The sequence below is a fragment of the Anopheles funestus genome, chromosome 3RL (assembly GCF_943734845.2).
Source record: "Anopheles funestus chromosome 3RL, idAnoFuneDA-416_04, whole genome shotgun sequence".
NCBI lineage: Eukaryota > Metazoa > Arthropoda > Insecta > Diptera > Culicidae > Anopheles > Anopheles funestus.
Genome location: NC_064599.1, coordinates 53,364,174 through 53,382,328, shown reverse-complemented (window position 1 = coordinate 53,382,328; position 18,155 = coordinate 53,364,174). Strand labels below are relative to the sequence as shown.

Here is an 18,155-nt window from a genome sequence, read left to right as displayed (position 1 = left end):
TCATTCCGTGCAGTGTTCTGTTCTGTCTGCTTTGACCTTTACAGTTTGTTTAGCTTCTCAAACACAACGCCATGCCTGTCGTCGGGAAGCTTTGAGAACGAGAAGCTCGGGAAGCGTGACCGCTGCAGACTGTATCATTATCATAATGCAAACATCACTTCTATATATTGAGCAAACCTGGCCTGCCGCGAGACCCAGGCTGCAGTTTCCTTCGGACACTGATGCACAGCAGTCGTGTGGTTTGAGCCGTGCGTACGGTTTCTTCTCAAGCACGCTACAAATTAAGAGCTCAACCAGGTTGGTCGAGTATTGTGCTTAAGCTAAAACTCTGCTACTGTTGCTGCTTCTGCTGCATGTGAACTTCATAAATCAATTACCCGTCTTAAGCTGGTGCACGGCAATCTAGACGGCAAGGAATCGTCTACCGTCGGGTGCGGACTTTGATGTAACCTCGAAAAAAGATCGATAGCTGGAAGCTTGTAACAATCAAGCTTCTTCCCTGTTGAGCTGCAGAGTGTTTTTGAGTGCTTCAGAAACCACTTAAAGTGACCGGGGAAGCTTTCAGAAGTGCGATAAATCTATTACTTTCCGTAACAGTGCAGCAGTGCACGGAAGCAAAGGTTTACCTGTGCACCGTATTGTACGACACGCAACACACCATATATATGAGGCCAAGGTGCAGAAAAATTGTTACAACAAAAAAGGAATTCAAGAATCACTTTCAGCAGGAAGTGACGTGTGTGGCGCTTGCATGGGAACTACCAACCTTGACCGGAAAAATGCAAAATGAAACACTAATAGGAGTCTTTTAGTGGGCTAGCACTTTAAGGACGGTATTAAGGACTATTGGAAAGTGACTGGTTAGCTGTGGACTAATCCACACGATACAACGCGTTGTGTGGGTTAGTAGCATGGTTCGACGCTGAATCCGTGCCAGAGCAGTGATTGGTTGTGCTAGGGCTCGGTTCAAAGTTGTCAGTACGGTTGACGGGAAACATCAGAAACAGTTTGGATGTTTCCAGCAAAATTTATCCAAATCGAATTTCACCGATTTGCCACGAACAAATTCGCTCGTGTGCCTTTCTATATACCTTGCGCTCAGCTTATCTCGCGCTCATCGTGCTGATGGTGATGTGGATTGTGATGTAGCAAATTGATTAGAACAAAAGCTAAAAAAAGGGCGAAAGCTCTGCCAAATAGTGCAAAGTGTTTGAACACTGCGTTGTGCCTCTGCGTCCCAAGTGTAAAGTGGCTGCTCTGCGAAAGATCTAATTCGAAAAAATGATCCTTTTGTGTTAACGAAGTCTGAACACGACCCGTTGTGACAGTTTGCGACATGTGAAATCGTTGCTCTATTTTATTTTTATATATCAATAGTGTTTTAACATGTTGTTTGGTGATTCCTTTTTTTTTAGATCTGATTTTGATACAATTGTCGAGGTCAGAAAGTCACTCTGTTGATGGTTGATGGTGTTTTAAAGCGTGTCAGTGAGAGAATACAGTTGAATCATAGTTAACAGCGTGTTAGTGTGTTTGTGTGTGTGCGTATGTGATAAAACACGATATGATTTTGAAAAGATTAGAAAAAATGCAACAAACGTTGTTGCTGATTTTGGGAACGATAGCACTTTTGCAATCTGTAAATGGAGAAAGTAAGTAGCAAAAAGTGATATAACGTACTTTTGGTTTAAATTTATATTATAAATTTTTAAAGTAAATATTTATGAACTTTTTGGGGCGACCCGGTGGTGCATGTGAAAAACGGCGCCCGTCCACACGGCAGGGACCGGGTTCAAATCCCATCCGGACCGTCTCCCCGTAGCATGGACTGATTATCCTGCTACGTGGTAAAATAAGTCTTGATACGGCCAGGCCGTTCTAACCGAGCAAAAAAAAAAAAAATTTATGAACTTTTTACGGCCTAAAATTAATTCAAAATATACGTTTATCGATTTTGAAGATAGTTGAGGAAAATTAAAGTGTGAAGAATAATGCTGAAGATGAAAAAAAAAAAATTTGATTTGTATGTTAAAAACATGATCTGAAACTGCCGTCAGGTTTTGATGGCTTTGTCTGATGTCTGGATGTCTGAGACTTTTTCTTTATTTATGAAGAATGACCTGGCCGTATTGCTCGATGTCTGAGGCTTGATTTATCCAAACATAACATAGTTTATCCATCAGATGGAGTACATACTTTGGTACATATTGGAGAAAGATAAGATTTTTTTTTATTTAAATTTAAATTAAATCGACAAACAAATCGATACCAAATTGAAGACAATTTATAATTACGATCATGTCGTTGGTGCCTATGAGACGGCATTAGCATTGAGCATTTTTTATACATTTGAATAATATTTATTGTTCGGTTGAAGGTTGTATAATTTTTACTAGGCATTTCTTCCTTGTACTTTGCTTAATCCCCGGCATATTCGGTTGTAGATGATATAATACATGTATTTTTAGCTATAAAGTTTATTAATAGAGATCAAACAGTTACATAATAGAGGACCTTAAATAGACCTTTATTTTTGGTTTAATACAAGACCGGGTGGATTGTTACTCTAAATGGAACAACTACCTGAACTGATTTATGCTAGTGATGGGAAATGGTCCCGAATGCTGGGATAGAATCATTGCAATTTATTGCAGACCCAGATCAGATCGGATCATTTGATCCGGACCAAATTTTCGGGTGGTGATGGTTAGGGTTTACGGATCACATCGCCATACTAAGGTGATCCCAGATCATAACGGATTACATCACCGTACAAAAGATCTTTTAGCTCTTTTAGCAGATCAGGTCATCTGATTCACCTTCTAATTCACATCAATAATTTATACGCTTAGGTACAGGTTGCTCACCGGTTAAATAACCGATGCGTAGACGATAAAGAAGTATTTTAGCTCTATTGCCTTTCTGTGAGTCAAATTGTACAATCGATAACGCGTAATATAGCAATAAGAAGTTCTGTTGCTAACATAGAGATGAATGATGAATGGAATTCGTTAGGTGATCTTCGTAAAGTTTGAGAGAAATATGATCAGAAAAATATTTTGCTGGAGCAGCTACTCAAAATATAATGCATTATCTAAATGCCTTAAATGATGTACGTGCGTCTCATTTTGATCGCCAAATACTAGTGGCTTGTTCATTGGAAACTTATACAATTTACCGGCAACACAAACACTCAAAATATGCTGCTTTTTTACTGATTGTTCAACAGGGAGGTGCTGAACGTTTCAAATTTTATTTAAAGGAGAGATATACGGCATGTGTCAAGCACACATTTTTTCTTGATGTTCATGGTTTTAAGAACATCAGTTGAAAATTTCAGATCAATACCGAAAAATAATGAATTTATAATGAAATTATTACTTGAACCGCATTTTACTAAAAACCACGTTTTGCAAAACGGTACCCATATTGTCTCGTAGACCTGTTCTAAACATTCTTCCATTTTTGACGATGTATCACGAAACGCCTGTGAGTAACGCAAAAACACGGTTTTTCCTTCTTTTTTTTAACTTTCTCTTGAATAAGTGTACCTTCAAATAGATACACCAAACATCCAATATATGATGAATATTTTCTATTACCAACACCCAAAAATAATAATTTTTTTTCGACTTTCAGAATGTATATCTTCCCTTTTACAGAACTTATTAAAAATAATAAATTAAATTTATTATGAAATGTTAATTACATAATCAAAACCAGAGTAAGAAACAAAAAAAGGCACACAAGAATGCATTCCGTACTATTTCCTAAGCATCAACACGGAGGTTAATGTGCGGTGTAAATTATTTACCTTTCTCCCCGGTATAATCACTGCACCAGCGACGTGCATTAACTGCAACACCACAGACTGTGCGCATTAGTTTCGTTATCGCCAGCTTCCTCAAACAGTGCTGCACTTGGTGTGTACGAATGCACGCCACTAGTTTTGCTTAGCTTGTACTATCTTTCACTGTTGCCACGATCTGTAACTTATCGTACGCGTGTTTGTTTGGTAGCAATAAATAGAAGCCGCAGAAGAACAACAGCCGGTTCAGCCGGTGCAAACACTGTGGCACCTGAGCGTTCTATAATGAGGTAAAAGAAAAAAAGGCGAGCTTTTGCATTCCTGCTGTAGTTTTTTAAGCTACAGAAAATACATCGTACAACAAATTAATTAGATTTTGTTTGATATAGTACAAAGTATAATTATTTATAAGCTAAGCATTATTGGATGCCAAAATAGCTTGCGTATTCAAGGTGCCTTTTCCAATTGTGTAACATTCAACCGCAAACTAGCTGCTGGCTATTCGCGTACGTGATTAATGTACATATGTACATGTGCACCAGGTGTACCGTGGCTGTCGCACGCTTTGACAAAACGCTGCCGAATCGGTACAGTAGTCCACAATGAAGGGACAACGGTCCCCCCGGGTAACGAGGGGTGGACAAATTGAAATCGTTTCATATCGTTACATTTATTGACTTAGAAATCGGTAATTGAAAAACACAGCAGCAGCAGCAGCAAATTATTTATGAGCAGGATTTAATTATTCATTGCAGCATCACCACCGGCATCGGTTCTTGTACTTTCCGGTTTTTGGGTATGGTGGTGATGGAAGTTCTTGCAGTGCCTGACAAAAGGCATGGAAAGCAGGAAGTTCAGAAACACTTCCTTCGGTTCCGTTACGTACACCACACACATAAAACCACACACTCACACCCAGGACGGCTGCTTCTCAGCTCAACCTAACCGGTGCGAAAGGGCCCAGCTTAAAAGGTTAAATTTTATTAACTATAAAACATAACGTTCCTGACTGTATGGGAGCGCTTCTATCTCTCTCTCTCTCTCTCTCTCGCCAAGGTTGCAAAAGCCAACCATTACCATAACGTGCGCGTGTTTGGGGGAAAGGTGCAATTTTCCTTCACAGCAGCTGGTTTAATTTAATTTTTGGTACGGATGTATGTGGCATGTTTTCGATGTAAAGCATAAGGATCGGTATGCCAGCGGCAACACACTGTTCTTTCGCGTGCTATCGCATTCGCATAACTTTGATTGTCGTTGCCACACTGCGTGAAAACTGCGACAATTTTCCGACAGTACCAATACTCAACATCCGTTGCACTTTTACTGGTTGCCAGGGTGCCGGTTGAGTGACGAATGATAGCCGATTCCAGCATTAGGCTACCGGTGACCTATGCATACCGATGTCCCAACACTTCTTACCCGTTCGCGGCCATGGCAAAGGGTAAAGATCGCTCGATTCGTGCCCGGAATCGTGCCCGGAAATCGAGTGGGATTATAAATAATTGATTTAATTTATAAAATAATACACATTTATCACAACACCGCAGGCAAATTGGGTATTGCACGAACAAGGGGCAAGGTGTGACCGGTGTGTTGTGATTTTTATGTTTTGTTTTATTAATGATTGCCGACCCTTGTCGACCGGTCTGGTCGGAATACTACACCGTCAAAGTTTCCCACACACCCCATTGGGTGTAATTAATTTCTACTGATTGCTGTTTTTGATATGAATGTTGAGTGGATTATTTTTTGCTGTTGCTACTTTATGTATTATGCTTTGGTATGTTCATTCACTTTATTAACGTGTGTAGTGGATGAGTGTTTTGGAATAAGGTGTAACACGCAGGAAAAGAACAGAACAGTATGATATCTCCCTAGTAGGTGTAAGGTAATTAAACTATCAAGTATTTGAAGTTTAAAAAAAACAAATTAAAAAAAAAAGCTGAATATTGATTACATACTCGACACAAGGATAAAAACTGGACACGTTTTAGTTAGTCAGTTAATTCTGTTTTTTTTTCAGTTTTACTATTTATTCATACAGTACTGGTTGTTTCGTTAGTTATTAATGGATTCGTATAAATACTACCTCCTCATTGGTGTATTTGCTTAGCAACTATCTTGGCTGATATAAAAAAAAAACGGGAAACAAGATCTACAATTTTTTTCTGCAATAATAACTAACACTTACTTAGAAATTTATGGCAACAGCGTTACATTTTGGCAACAATATGAATTTCAATAACTTTCAAAATGAAGAATATTTTGTGTATTTTTTTATTATTTTAAATTATTTTTCAATTTATTTACAGTTATCCAAAAACTTAAAAACGCTTGCTTGATTTTATAAAATATACGCGGGGTTTTCATGGTAAAATGACAAAATTGTAGCCATTTCTAAGTCCATTTCAAGTTGAAGTAAATTATGGCAAGGTACATGTAGAATGGATCCCACATTATGGTTCTTTATGGAAAGGGTGTTAAGTGGAAACCGAGAAAGGTGGTTTAACATCTACTTCTACATATTCCACTTTATAATTTAAAAAATCAATAACAAGCTCCTAATTTACAGGGTTTTAATGTTATCTGACAATGTCTAAGCCACTGATGAATCTGGAAACCTTTGAGACTTCTACATCTTCCTCAAAAGGATTTTTTTTTCAGTTCTAAACTTTCTTGATTGACACATTGTAAAAGTGTAGAGGTAAAGCTTTTAATGTTTCTATAAAAAAAAAAAATACAACGCAATCAGCATGCGTTTGAACGGATTCTGAAAGTTTATGTTTCGTGATCTAATCGTGATTATAAAATAGCTTAAGATCCTGTAACTATTGAAGAATTCGGAAATTTCTACAAAATCCAGTTATTTAACCGTATTGTTAAAGCTCTTCAAAACTACATTATTTGACACTTGTTACCACCGTATCTCGTACGGATTGTAGCAACTGTAGCAACATTCATTAATAAACGTTCTTTTGACAGTAGGGCATTTTTCCCCAAAGATAGCATAAGAACCTACGAAAAAAAAGCACAAGCATATAACAAAGTGCATTTTCAAAACGAACTACTTGCTCGGTGCACTGGCTGTTAAACAATTTTGGATCAATTTTCGTTTATCGTTTTCGGGGTGGATGTGTTCTTTTTTCGTTGTTGTCTCCTTACTAATTTGGGTTGAGATTAAATCTGTTTTACGCTCGCGAATGTTGGATGCGGCCGGGATGTTGCATGGCACTGTTTTCTGTCCGTTGTTTTGCTGTTGTTTTGTTCGTCGCTGATGTGGCAACGATTGATTTTTTAATTCAATTCGTTAATATCTTTCACCGCCGAGTGTTGCGCGCTGGAGAAAGGATTGCGATGTGCGATAATGGAACCTTTTAATCTGAAATTTATCGCTACCTTTTTCGTTGTTTTGGATGATTGCGGCACTTTGTGATGTGTCGTAGATTGTCATATATTATTTATAATCTTATTTCGAGCGGGTTCTTGTTGTATGATAATGAAAAATTAACTTACAGTGAAGCTCTTAAGTAATATCATTATTTTTGTGCATTATTATGGGATTATGCAAAAATCCCATAAAAAGATTTCTCTTAAAAAATCTGTAGTCTGTAGGAAGAAGCTTGTATTAGGAATAAATATATTTAAGAATTTAAGGAATGATATTCAGCTTTAAGAAAGAAAATGTTTTTTTCATATTATCATAAGCTAGCTTTCAAACAAGATTTGAAATTTCTTTTGTTAATATAATTTTAAAATTGTAAATTAATGTTAATTACAATCAAACATAACTATGTATTGTGATTATTCGCAATGAAAAGATGTTTAAATTCGCCATTTCTGCATTTGAATTGTTTATTTTGAAATCGATATAATCGTTGCTAAATAAATAAAGAAGTTAATGAAGCTTTATCTCAAACTCAAATCATCATAACAGCATATATCGTTAAAAAGTAAATAGTAGTAACGATTACTCCTGTAACATGAATAAAGATCATCCATACCGTTTCACCCATCGCCACACATGGCCACTTCCCTGTTGATACTTTGTTCGTTTAATATCATCTTTCCACCTGTGCTGAATGGAATGGAAATCGGTTGGCATACGTGCATCGATTGCATAATCTCATACCACCACTCCCACAGCAGCATTGGGTATCTATTATTTACCTTCGATTTCATTATCAACAGGCTAGCAGGCACGGAATGAAGAAAGGGAGAATTCGGAAGATCGAAGCCATTTCCATTATAATTACTATCGATCCGATACGATGTGTGAAAATACCGAAAACGGAAACCATTTCACCTTCTTCATTCCGTACTGCGTGTTTCTTCCGAATAGAGAACCTTAGGACTGTAAGGCTGCAAGTCAAGAATGGCCTTCACCGGTACCGTATCGTATATACCAGGAATGCTCGCCAGATCGCTGCTAGGGAAAACAAAAATGTAATTTCTGTTACCGGGAAACTCATTTTTGTAATAGATACATAAAACTCTGCCACCTATTGATGCAGCTTTTCAGGCTTCGGTTGCACTATTTACGACCGAAACTAGAAGCCCGGTCGTACTGGTTCTCGTAACGGATGCAGCGACTGAAATGCAATCTACGAATGCCACTGCCAAGCATTGTGAAAAGCCACATAAATGGTTCACAGGGTAAGGTGAGAAAATTGATTCACGACTCACCATTACGGCACGGAAAGGCGACACATTCGGTCTTCGTCACAATTCGGTCGGAGCAAAACTAACGAAGAACTTTGCGGTAATTGGATTCGAACATTTTATTACCTTTTTCCGAAGCACTATTCCAGCAGCATGTGAAATGATTGTTCTCACGTCACTCGTGCCCGCTCGTTCGTGTTGCCAAAATAGGTGTAGTTGATACAAGATATTGAAGCACAAAAGTCGTAAGAATGGTCCTTTAACTGGCGACTGGAATGAGAGCTGGTTTTTACGCTGATAGAAGTTCTATGGTTACTATCAACGATTCTCGAACGAAGTATTAACGCTATTCTACTGGGTCTGGTCGTGTAGAAGGTGTACTAAATGGTTTTATTTTATTTGCGACTTCAAATTCTTGATAGTTTAATTATAATTTTATATCTGTGTAAAACATTTTCTAGCATGAAGACGAATAATGATGTGTCACAAAACTTGTGGAATATGTATTTGTGTAAATGAGTTGATTAAGCAATTAAAGATTTTTAGTAAATAATTGACTGTAATAGTCTATCTTTCCATATGTTTTTAATTTACTTTACTTTATTGTTATTAATATAATTATTATTTATTAATTTATGCTGAGAGTGAGTATAAATCGCGTTATCTGGGCTAGCGATGTGCCAACTGAGTGAGAATGATCGAGAGAATTAAATCTTGTATGTGAGGTACTTAAAATCCCTACAAATAATGGTTATAACTCCATTCAAATGTAACTCATTCAAAGATTAAAAAAAAAAACTCGTTAAAGAGTAATTTAATTCTTGAAAGCGTCATTTCACCCTTGAAAGAGTGATTTCACTCTTGAAAGAATCATTTCGCTCTTGAAAGAGTTATGATTCTTTGCGGAGACGTTTGAATCACTCATAAAAGAATGATATCACTGTTGCGTTAAATATCTTGTACAAGTGTCATTTCACGCATGGGCCATTATACTTTGCGACGACTCCAAAGTCGTGAAAGTCCAAAGTCACTTTCACGACTGAAACTGATACAATGACATTAATTAATATTTTATTATTTTTTAATTTTAATTTAGTAGACTTTTTGACTAATTATAACATTAATCTGCCTTTAAGGACAATGATACCTTAAAACTAGTTACAAAAACAAATAATTCTACCAACTACATATTACAAGAAGAAAAAAAAAAGTTCGTAAACTTAATTCAGGAATTAAGAAAGAATAAAGAATTAAGAGGAAAGAAAGATAAAATATGGGATCCACAAGAATTTAGCGAATAATTTAGGTCAAAGATATGGTAAGAGTGGTTTAATAACCTGAATCAGGATTGTACAGGATCATCGTGAGTGTATAAAGTATTACGTACTTCAACAGCTCACGGATCACTGGGACGAAGGGAGCGAGAAGGGAAGTAAAATCGAATATACGCCATTTTTTAACAGGCTACACCGTTTAAACCCATCTGAAAAAAGAATTAATGATTAAAATATTAATGTACACGTTAAGGGAGCAATTCTTCTATTGCTACTGAAGTGCTAGACTTAAATGAAAACGAATACCGAAGTTATCTGTTTTCATACAAATTGTAATATAAATATGTTAATTGCAATTAAAGCTATTTCATTAAATTGTTATGTATTTGACAAAAAAAGTTCTAAATATCATGTCCCTTACATTGTCTTTTGCTAATTTAATAACTTTGTGCAACTAATTTCATTTGCAGCCATTGCGATCGAGCAGATTCTTTCGCTGTGCTGCCAGCAAGGTGAGGAATGGGGTTTGCAGAGCCGGACATGCTCTAGCTACAATGAATCCCTCGAGCTGGTCCCAGCTGGGCTGCATGGATTGTGCCTTTCGACCATCGAAATATGCTGCTCGAAGCAGCACAAAATTTACCAATGTACGGCCGGTCACATAGCTGCCCGGCAGGGCCGCAGCTGTTCCCCGAAAGGTGACCAGTCGGGGTCGGAATTTTACACGGTAAGCATCGGCATCGGCATGTAACGTAGCAAAAAATGTTCAGCCTCCGTGCGAAGATAAGCACACCGTAATCCAATTCCACACTCCAATTCTTATATCAAAACAACACACATCTTTTGTCTCCGACAGGATTGCTGCGAAGCGTGCAAAATAGGGTTGGTGGTTGGGTCGAGTGCCAACAAGTGCTCGGTGGAACCGTTCGCCTTCGGCAGTCCCTGGGACGAAATCTATGACGATTGCTGCAACGAAATCAAGCGAAAAGTTGGACAAGATGAGCGTAAGTTGTTTCCTTTAGCACCTGCTTCTCCACATTTTGTCTGGATATGTGTTGTGGAAGCCTTTTTTGTTGTTGTTGTTAAATTTGTTCAGCACATTTGAATGAGGAATACATTAGTGCACGATGTTTTGGGCTTTCGTTTTGGTTTGCTTTTGTACTGTAGCGGGTTTGTGTGAGCAGTTCCCAGCAATCTGCTCGCAGGTGTGCGAAAACGTCGAGAAAGGTTCGTATGTGTGCAAATGCCATCCAGGATTCGAGCTGATGGATGACAACAAAACCTGTGCTCCTGTTTCGGATGAGGATAATGAAACACTCGAGCGGAAAGGGTAAGTGTGGTTTAGTTTATCTGGCTAATTAAGATGATCACAGTGGAATTTTGACAACAAGGTGTCATGTAACTTGATACGGCTAAACTGTCTTGGTTTTATTAAATTATAATAGGAAGAAAAGAGTTGACCGTTTAAAAAAGATTGTGACTAGTGTGTTATACATATTAGTGACTAGCACTCTGTTATACTTTTCCAATATTCCACATTGCAACGCCTGCAAGTATGCAAATGTGACTTTTAAAATACTGTCCCAGAAGACGCTAAATACAAATTTCAACGATCTAGTGTACAACTAATTCACTTACTTAACTACTTAATAAGTAGCAAAATAAACAAAAACATTTACACGACCGTTCACTGTAGAGCACAGAACCTGACCTAGCACAGCACGAACACAAAATCACTTTCTTGATATGATAATGGAAAACTCGCATCAATTTCATAGAAATTTATCAATTAACATTAATTTCAGTAGCCTTAATGTTATTCGTTTTTGTGATAAATTCACTATTCAATTCATCCTTTTCATACACCAAACAATGGCATTGCACTGGCATTTCAGCTGTGCCAACGGATACAGGTACAGCAAGCACACTGACGAATGTGAAGACGTCAACGAGTGTGAGACGGGCGAAGCCACGTGTAACTCGGTGAACCAAGTTTGTCGTAATACGCGCGGAAGTTTCATATGCGTTGATATCGTCCTTCCGGACATTGAGTGTGATGCGGGGTACGAACCGAAGAATGGCAAATGTGAAGGTAAGTTTTGCACTTCCGGCATCCAACCAGGAACTGGTATGAGTCGCTTATCACTTGCTAACTGAGCAAAAAAAAAGAAGGATATAGAAAGTAAAACTACTCACAGAAAACACACAACCCCATACCTTTCCTTGTGTGTGTGTAAGCTTATCCAATGTCTGAATTAGTTTCTGGTGATAAAGTGACACAAGGGTGCGTTTCCCTTGGGGACATGGTCCCGCTAAGTATGTAGCTCGTAACGCTTCCGCCACATTGTTACGTTTGTTTGCTGTTCTCGCCTTGGTGCTTACTCTCTCATTTCGCTAGATGTAAACGAATGCTTAGAGCTGCTTGATGCTTGCGACCGGGAAAAGGAACACTGTCTCAACGGACGTGGTAACTACTCCTGTCTGCCGAAGGCCGTCACCATGTGTCAACCGGGCTTTGCTTACAACGTGAGCTTGGGCGTGTGCGAAGGTTTGCCTGCTTTCTTCATTCATTCATTATACACTGTTCTTCATGCAGCGGTGATCCATTCACCGTCACTGGTTGGCTTGTTCATTTCTACTTAATCATATCCGCCTTAGTGACAGTATCGCTTTACAGTGGTGGGTGACAAATAGTAGCTTAGTATCGTTCCCTTTTGATAAAACATATTTTGCTCGTGTACAGATTTGTATTTTGTTTTAATCTCATAATTTCAAAAGAGTATGTTTTTAATGAAATGTTATTTAATGTTTAGAAAAATTGAAGAAAAACGAAAAATGAATAAAAGACGTTTCACCTTTCAAGAAATGCAATTTAGAATTAAATATTATACAAAAATAAAATAATATTGACATATTGTACAAAAATTCTTATAAAACAGACAATGGGAAATTGAAGTAATAAGTATAATCTGCCCATCACTGTATGCGCCACATACTCATCGTTTACTAACCTAATAATGGACGAGATATAAGATATGTTTATGAACGAAAAAATGTAAATGAAAATGAGAAACAAAACAGAGATACATTCAATTAACTTTTTACTTGTGGTTTTGCTGCCATCCTAATGCAACATGTTTCAACAACTCTCATCAACTCCTGTCCCTCAACGTCAGACATCAACGAGTGCGATGAGGACGGTGCCTGTGATGAAGGATACCATTGCGTCAACATCGATGGTTCGTACGAGTGTATTGCCGTGGTGAAGAATTATCCAACGTACGTGCCATTTACTTAACCGAGCAGAAGTTTGAGAAACTTGCGCTGTTATCGGTACTGGTGGTTTAGTGAAGTAACGTTTTGTGTTTTTTTTCTTTCTTTCTTACTCTACCATTTACCTTCGGTTACAGCCCACCGAGGAAGAAGGTGGAAACATGTACGCCTGGTTTCCGGAGACATAATGATCAATGCGTGGGTAAGTCTTTGGATATGAACTTCCACCTAGGTATATCGATGTCCCTAACCGGATCACACGCGGATTGGAGCGTTTCGAAATCATTCTGACAGATGAGTTCCTTGTGTAATTCGGTCTATCCTTTCATGTTCATGAAAACTGAACCATTACCTTGCTGGTCCTACCCCCTCGGTCGTTCGTACAAATGTTCTTATCATCATCTTGTTAGGTTGAGTTTTCATCAGGAATTCTTGTTCGTTTTCTTCCATTTCCACTTCTTTTTTGCAGATATTGATGAGTGTGCTGCCGATAAGAATGCCTGCGACAGTAATCAGGTGTGCACGAACGAAATCGGAGGATTCAGGTGTGATTGTAAAATTGGATTCAATCTGGATAGCGTTACAAACGCCTGCGTTGGTAAGACATGCCACATTCCGTGTTTGCTTTCATCGTGCTTTCTTCAGGTCTTCTGCCTGTGCGAAAGTACGATACGATTATCGATGTCTGGCTTTAATTTCCGTAAAGATGTAAGAGAACTGTAGAACACGAATGTTTAAAGTGGACATTTCGTGCATGCATTATTTGCATATTTCTTTAGCCATTTGTAATCGTTATGAGTGTAAATGATTTAAAACTGAAGGAAGAATTTCTTATCGTATGCGTGATATTTGTAAGTACTTAAAGTACTTTAAACGTCATGCTATATTAAACTAGTTTCTCCAGCAAAAATCAGGGGGGGTATTTAGTAGTAACTGTTAGAAACCTTAATTATGCAATCGAATCGTTCAATCTCAAATTGCAATTGACCTAATTAACGTCATTTATCACACAGACATCAACGAATGTCAGGTGAACGCCCACGAGTGTCTGGAGACGCAGCGCTGTGACAATACGATCGGTTCCTACACGTGCATACGACTGCAAAGCTGTGGCACTGGTTATACGCTTAACGCCGAAACGGGCAACTGTGATGGTGAGCTAGCAAGTGTAGCACGAGAATCTTTCGCAATGACCGTACACTAACTTCACACCATTACCCTTGCGCTAGATGATGACGAGTGTGCTCTCGGGCGTCACAACTGTCGTCCGCCGTTCGAATGCTTCAACACCAAGGGTTCGTTCCGGTGTCGTCAGCTGTCCAGATATCACACACTGACCAGTACGTCCACATCGACCAGCACTACTACGAGTACCACCGAGCGGCCATCTTATCAAGGTGGTTACGGTCACTATCCAGCCTCACGTTACTCGTCCTACCAACCACAGCTTCCAGCGTGTGGAATTGGGTTCGAGCGCAACAGTATGGGAGCTTGTGTTGGTAAGTGTTAAAGAGTTGGAACGAAAATTTACAATCTTTTACATATTAATTAATATTTAAAATATTAAAAAAAAGCTATTCTTGTTCGCATGCTGCGGATAATCTTGGTGGTGAATATGCAACAGTAATAAATCCCTAACTTGCTCCATTTTAGGCTTGTACTGTAGATCAACAGTTATAGTAACTTAAAGTTTGTAGTTTTAGCGATTAATTCAGCATTGCCTTTTCCTAATAATTGCGATACTTTGGCACTGTATATAGATATTGATGAGTGTGCACGGGGAGCTAGCTGTCATCGACATCAGCAGTGCATTAATACGAATGGATCCTATCGTTGCCGCGACCTGCTGACCTGTCCCGTCGGATATCGTGTTAATGAAGACATTACGGAATGTTTGGGTGAATTATAAAAACGACCGGGAATGTTGTTTTAAGCAATCAACGGTTGAACAATAACATTATCTTACTTCCAGATATCGATGAATGTGCTACCGGTGAGGCAATCTGTGGCCCGGATCAGACGTGCAAGAACAAGAAGGGAGGTTACGTGTGTGTTTGTCCGCCTGGTCATATGATCGGTCGGAACAAACGCTGCGAGGATATTGACGAATGTGCTATGCATGGTTCGAAGGTTTGTCAGCAAAATTCACAATGCATTAACACGATCGGATCGTATCGGTGTGATTGTAAGGAAGGGTTTAAAAATGGACCAAATGAGATGATTTGCACGGATGTAGACGAGTGTAAGGAAATTCCTGGACTGTGTCATCAGAGATGCCTAAACTATTGGGGTTCGTATCGGTGTGGCTGCCATCCGGGCTATAGGCTAAGCTTCAACAATCGGACATGCGATGATGTGGATGAGTGCGAGGAGTATAAGTCGGCTAATCTGTGTGTGGGTATTTGCGAGAATACACCTGGATCGTACGCTTGCCGCTGTCCGCACGGTTACAAACTGGGAGCTGATGGACGAAGCTGTATAGGTGCGTACATTTTGAATGTTTGGGGAATCACATTTTTAGTGTAAGGTTAAGTTAAACGGGTTAAGTGACAAGAGTTTTCACGTTAGTTATTATTCGCACACGATTGAGAGATTCAGAGAAACAAAAAAGGATGAAACACGAGAAGCCAGTACTCTCTTTTAATAGATACAAACCAAAAACTGAAGTATATAACGAAGTAAAAGAGATTTTTAACACAATAAAAGCTGTCTTTTAACCTTTGCTTTTCTTACCGTTAAGAGTAAAATTATCGACATTTTTTTTATCTATTACCAGATATTGACGAATGCCAAACCGGAGATGTATGCAAAGGACGTCACGATATTTGTACGAACATTGGTGGAAGCTACCGCTGTACGACCATTGAATGTCCCTACGGATTTAGACACGATACGGATCGTAGAAAGTAAGCCGATCTTTTGCTCTTAAACAAGGTTTAAGTGTTATTAACTATTTGCTTAATTTTCAGCCGTTGCCAACGAAATAATCGGTACTGCAATACTGATGATTTAGAATGCATACGAACACCTCACTCGTACTCGTACAATTTCCTTACGATCGTGTCCAATATTTTGCTACCACCGGAGGGCCGTGGATTGTTTACACTAGCCGGTCCGTCACACTTCCAAATGATCGATTTTGATCTGAAGCTTGTTACGGTCGATGCGGCCCCACACGTAAAGCCAGTAGATATTCACTATTTTGGGTAAGTTTTGATTGGGAATTTAAAGCGTTTAAACGGTGACACTTAACTGGTGCGTTTTATTCTCTTACCGGAAATGTTTCTATCTTTGCAGACTCGAGAAAAGAACAAACGAAGCACAACTCAATTTACGAAAGAGCATCGAAGGACCGCAAGACATTGAGCTGGAGTTGAGCATGAGCGTGTTCCAGAATGGTGAACTGTACGGTACTAATGTGGCCAAGCTGTTCCTGATGATATCGGCTTATGAATATTAAATTCGTGGTAAGCGTTACAGTTTGCACAGGCGAACCACTAAACCCGGCAGCGGTTTATTCTTACATTTTTACTTTAACAATCTGCTATTAGTGTTTCTCGCTTAGGGGTTCATACGCAAAGCCATTCGGTAGCCTCTAAGGATTACGTAGAACAGGAGTATGATGATAAAATAAATAAAGAATGTTCTTAAATTTTTATGAATTTTGAACTCAAAAAAGTAATCTTTGTTCATGAAGTTTATTAATGTCATTAAATGCTACAATATATTCCGCATTATTTTGAAGTGATTTTTAAATAAAAAAGACGTGTTTTAGCTTTACTTCCTTGGGCTTGGATAGGATTGATCTATCTAGATGACAAACGAACACATTTCTAGTAAAATAGCAATAACAGTGAATAGTATCTGTTTAGTAAACAAAAATACATTACTATATTTTACATTTATCATCGTCAATTGACTAAATGAGGAACAATTAAAATAAAATAGAAAAAAAACAAAAAATCTAAAAGTAAAATATTCCCCCAAAACCTCTCAGTAAGCATTACAAATACTTAAAGTTCTTCACCATTTGACAATTGAGATAGATGTACTAAGCCATATTCAAACCCACTATAATTAATGCGCTTTGAATCGTATGACAGTTGAGATAAACCCAACCCACAGCGAACATATACATATTTTTTTCAGCTAGTTCAACCTTTTTTTCTCCCATTCCCAAATCCCATTTATAATGTGTACGCGTCATTAGATACCATCATGACTGCTAAGCATTTGTCATTTATTTTTATTAAAAAGTTGAACATGGATTTACGCAAAAGGGCCGGTTCAAATAACAGATTTGACAGACCATTAAAATGAGGCAAAAAAAAAACGGTGACAGTTTCACCGGATGGCGGACGGATTAAAGCTTTTGAGTAGGAGCTTTGCTATGACCACAACTCTACCATTTGAGATAGGCAAAAAGTGTGAGATAGCTGCCACTTAGGTTACTAATTCCAACCTGGGAACCTTCGTGTAGCGTGTGCACTATCTGTACGTATGTTGCTACATAAAAACCCGTGTTCGGGTCGTGTGAAGGGTTGAAGCTACGGACGCAAAACACTCTTATGCTTCATTATTCGAGGCGCGAATAATGACATCTTCAAGTCTTTAGAGCCCTTTTTGAAACCTTCGTCGCGGTTGGTTTCGTCGGTATTTCTGAAGCAACAAAAAAATGTTTCCATCGTACACTCTTGTGCGGATGTGTGTATGTTGCGTCCTTCACGGTACAAACTTGTGTCTTGTGACAGGAAGCCACTCCCAAGCGTAACGAACGGTCTCCCAGGAGGGAGTAAACGCCACGGTGAAACGTAATTAAATTTAACAGAAAAGGGAAGAAAATCATAAATAAGCTTTCTGTTAGTGTGGCAGCATAAAGCATTCATCCAATCCTTACACAACCGCAACGTGTTTCGTTGGCACTGGATCCTCCTGATTCGAGGTGTCTTCCACAAACCATAGGTACACCCGGAACCGCTTTTCCCGATGGACACTTTTTCATCGCTTTCCTTTCGTTTCTCCATGCCAGCGCGTTCCCAGTTTCTTGCGTGCAAAATCCGGCGCGTCGACGGATGGGCAAAATGTGACATTCGGAAAATTTATATTTGATTTGATAAACTTACGAAGATAAAATAATCTCC

The 18,155-nt window shown here is 38.7% G+C and overlaps 1 protein-coding gene across 7 annotated transcripts; it reads left to right on the top strand.

Annotated features, from left to right (window-relative positions):
• The first annotated feature begins 184 nt into the window (after window positions 1-184).
• Window positions 185-16,670, top strand: LOC125772083 (fibulin-1). Of its 7 annotated transcripts, none has more exons than XM_049443435.1 (16): window positions 185-297; window positions 1,416-1,652; window positions 10,212-10,468; window positions 10,598-10,745; window positions 10,909-11,071; window positions 11,637-11,833; window positions 12,918-13,020; window positions 13,152-13,216; window positions 13,484-13,612; window positions 14,028-14,168; window positions 14,244-14,513; window positions 14,775-14,912; window positions 14,987-15,496; window positions 15,791-15,920; window positions 15,984-16,220; window positions 16,312-16,670. In XM_049443435.1, the coding sequence occupies exons 2-16, from the start codon at window positions 1,565-1,567 to the stop codon at window positions 16,472-16,474; spliced, it is 2,739 nt and encodes a 912-aa protein (XP_049299392.1). In that variant the 5' UTR covers window positions 185-297; window positions 1,416-1,564; the 3' UTR covers window positions 16,475-16,670. The 7 variants fall into 7 exon arrangements, with proteins under 7 accessions (XP_049299392.1, XP_049299396.1, XP_049299393.1 ...); XM_049443439.1 differs by having other exon boundaries at window positions 197-248; XM_049443436.1 differs by lacking the exon at window positions 185-297 and adding an exon at window positions 326-431.
• Window positions 16,671-18,155: the final 1,485 nt, after the last annotated feature.

Coding starts and splice junctions, on each gene's coding strand:
- LOC125772083 (XM_049443435.1), top strand. CDS start 1,565: ATGATTTTGAAAAGATTAGAAAAAATGCAACAAACGTTGTTGCTGATT. Junction 13,613..14,027: donor CGTTACAAACGCCTGCGTTG/GTAAGACATGCC, acceptor TTTATCACACAG/ACATCAACGAATGTCAGGTG. Junction 15,921..15,983: donor CACGATACGGATCGTAGAAA/GTAAGCCGATCT, acceptor CTTAATTTTCAG/CCGTTGCCAACGAAATAATC.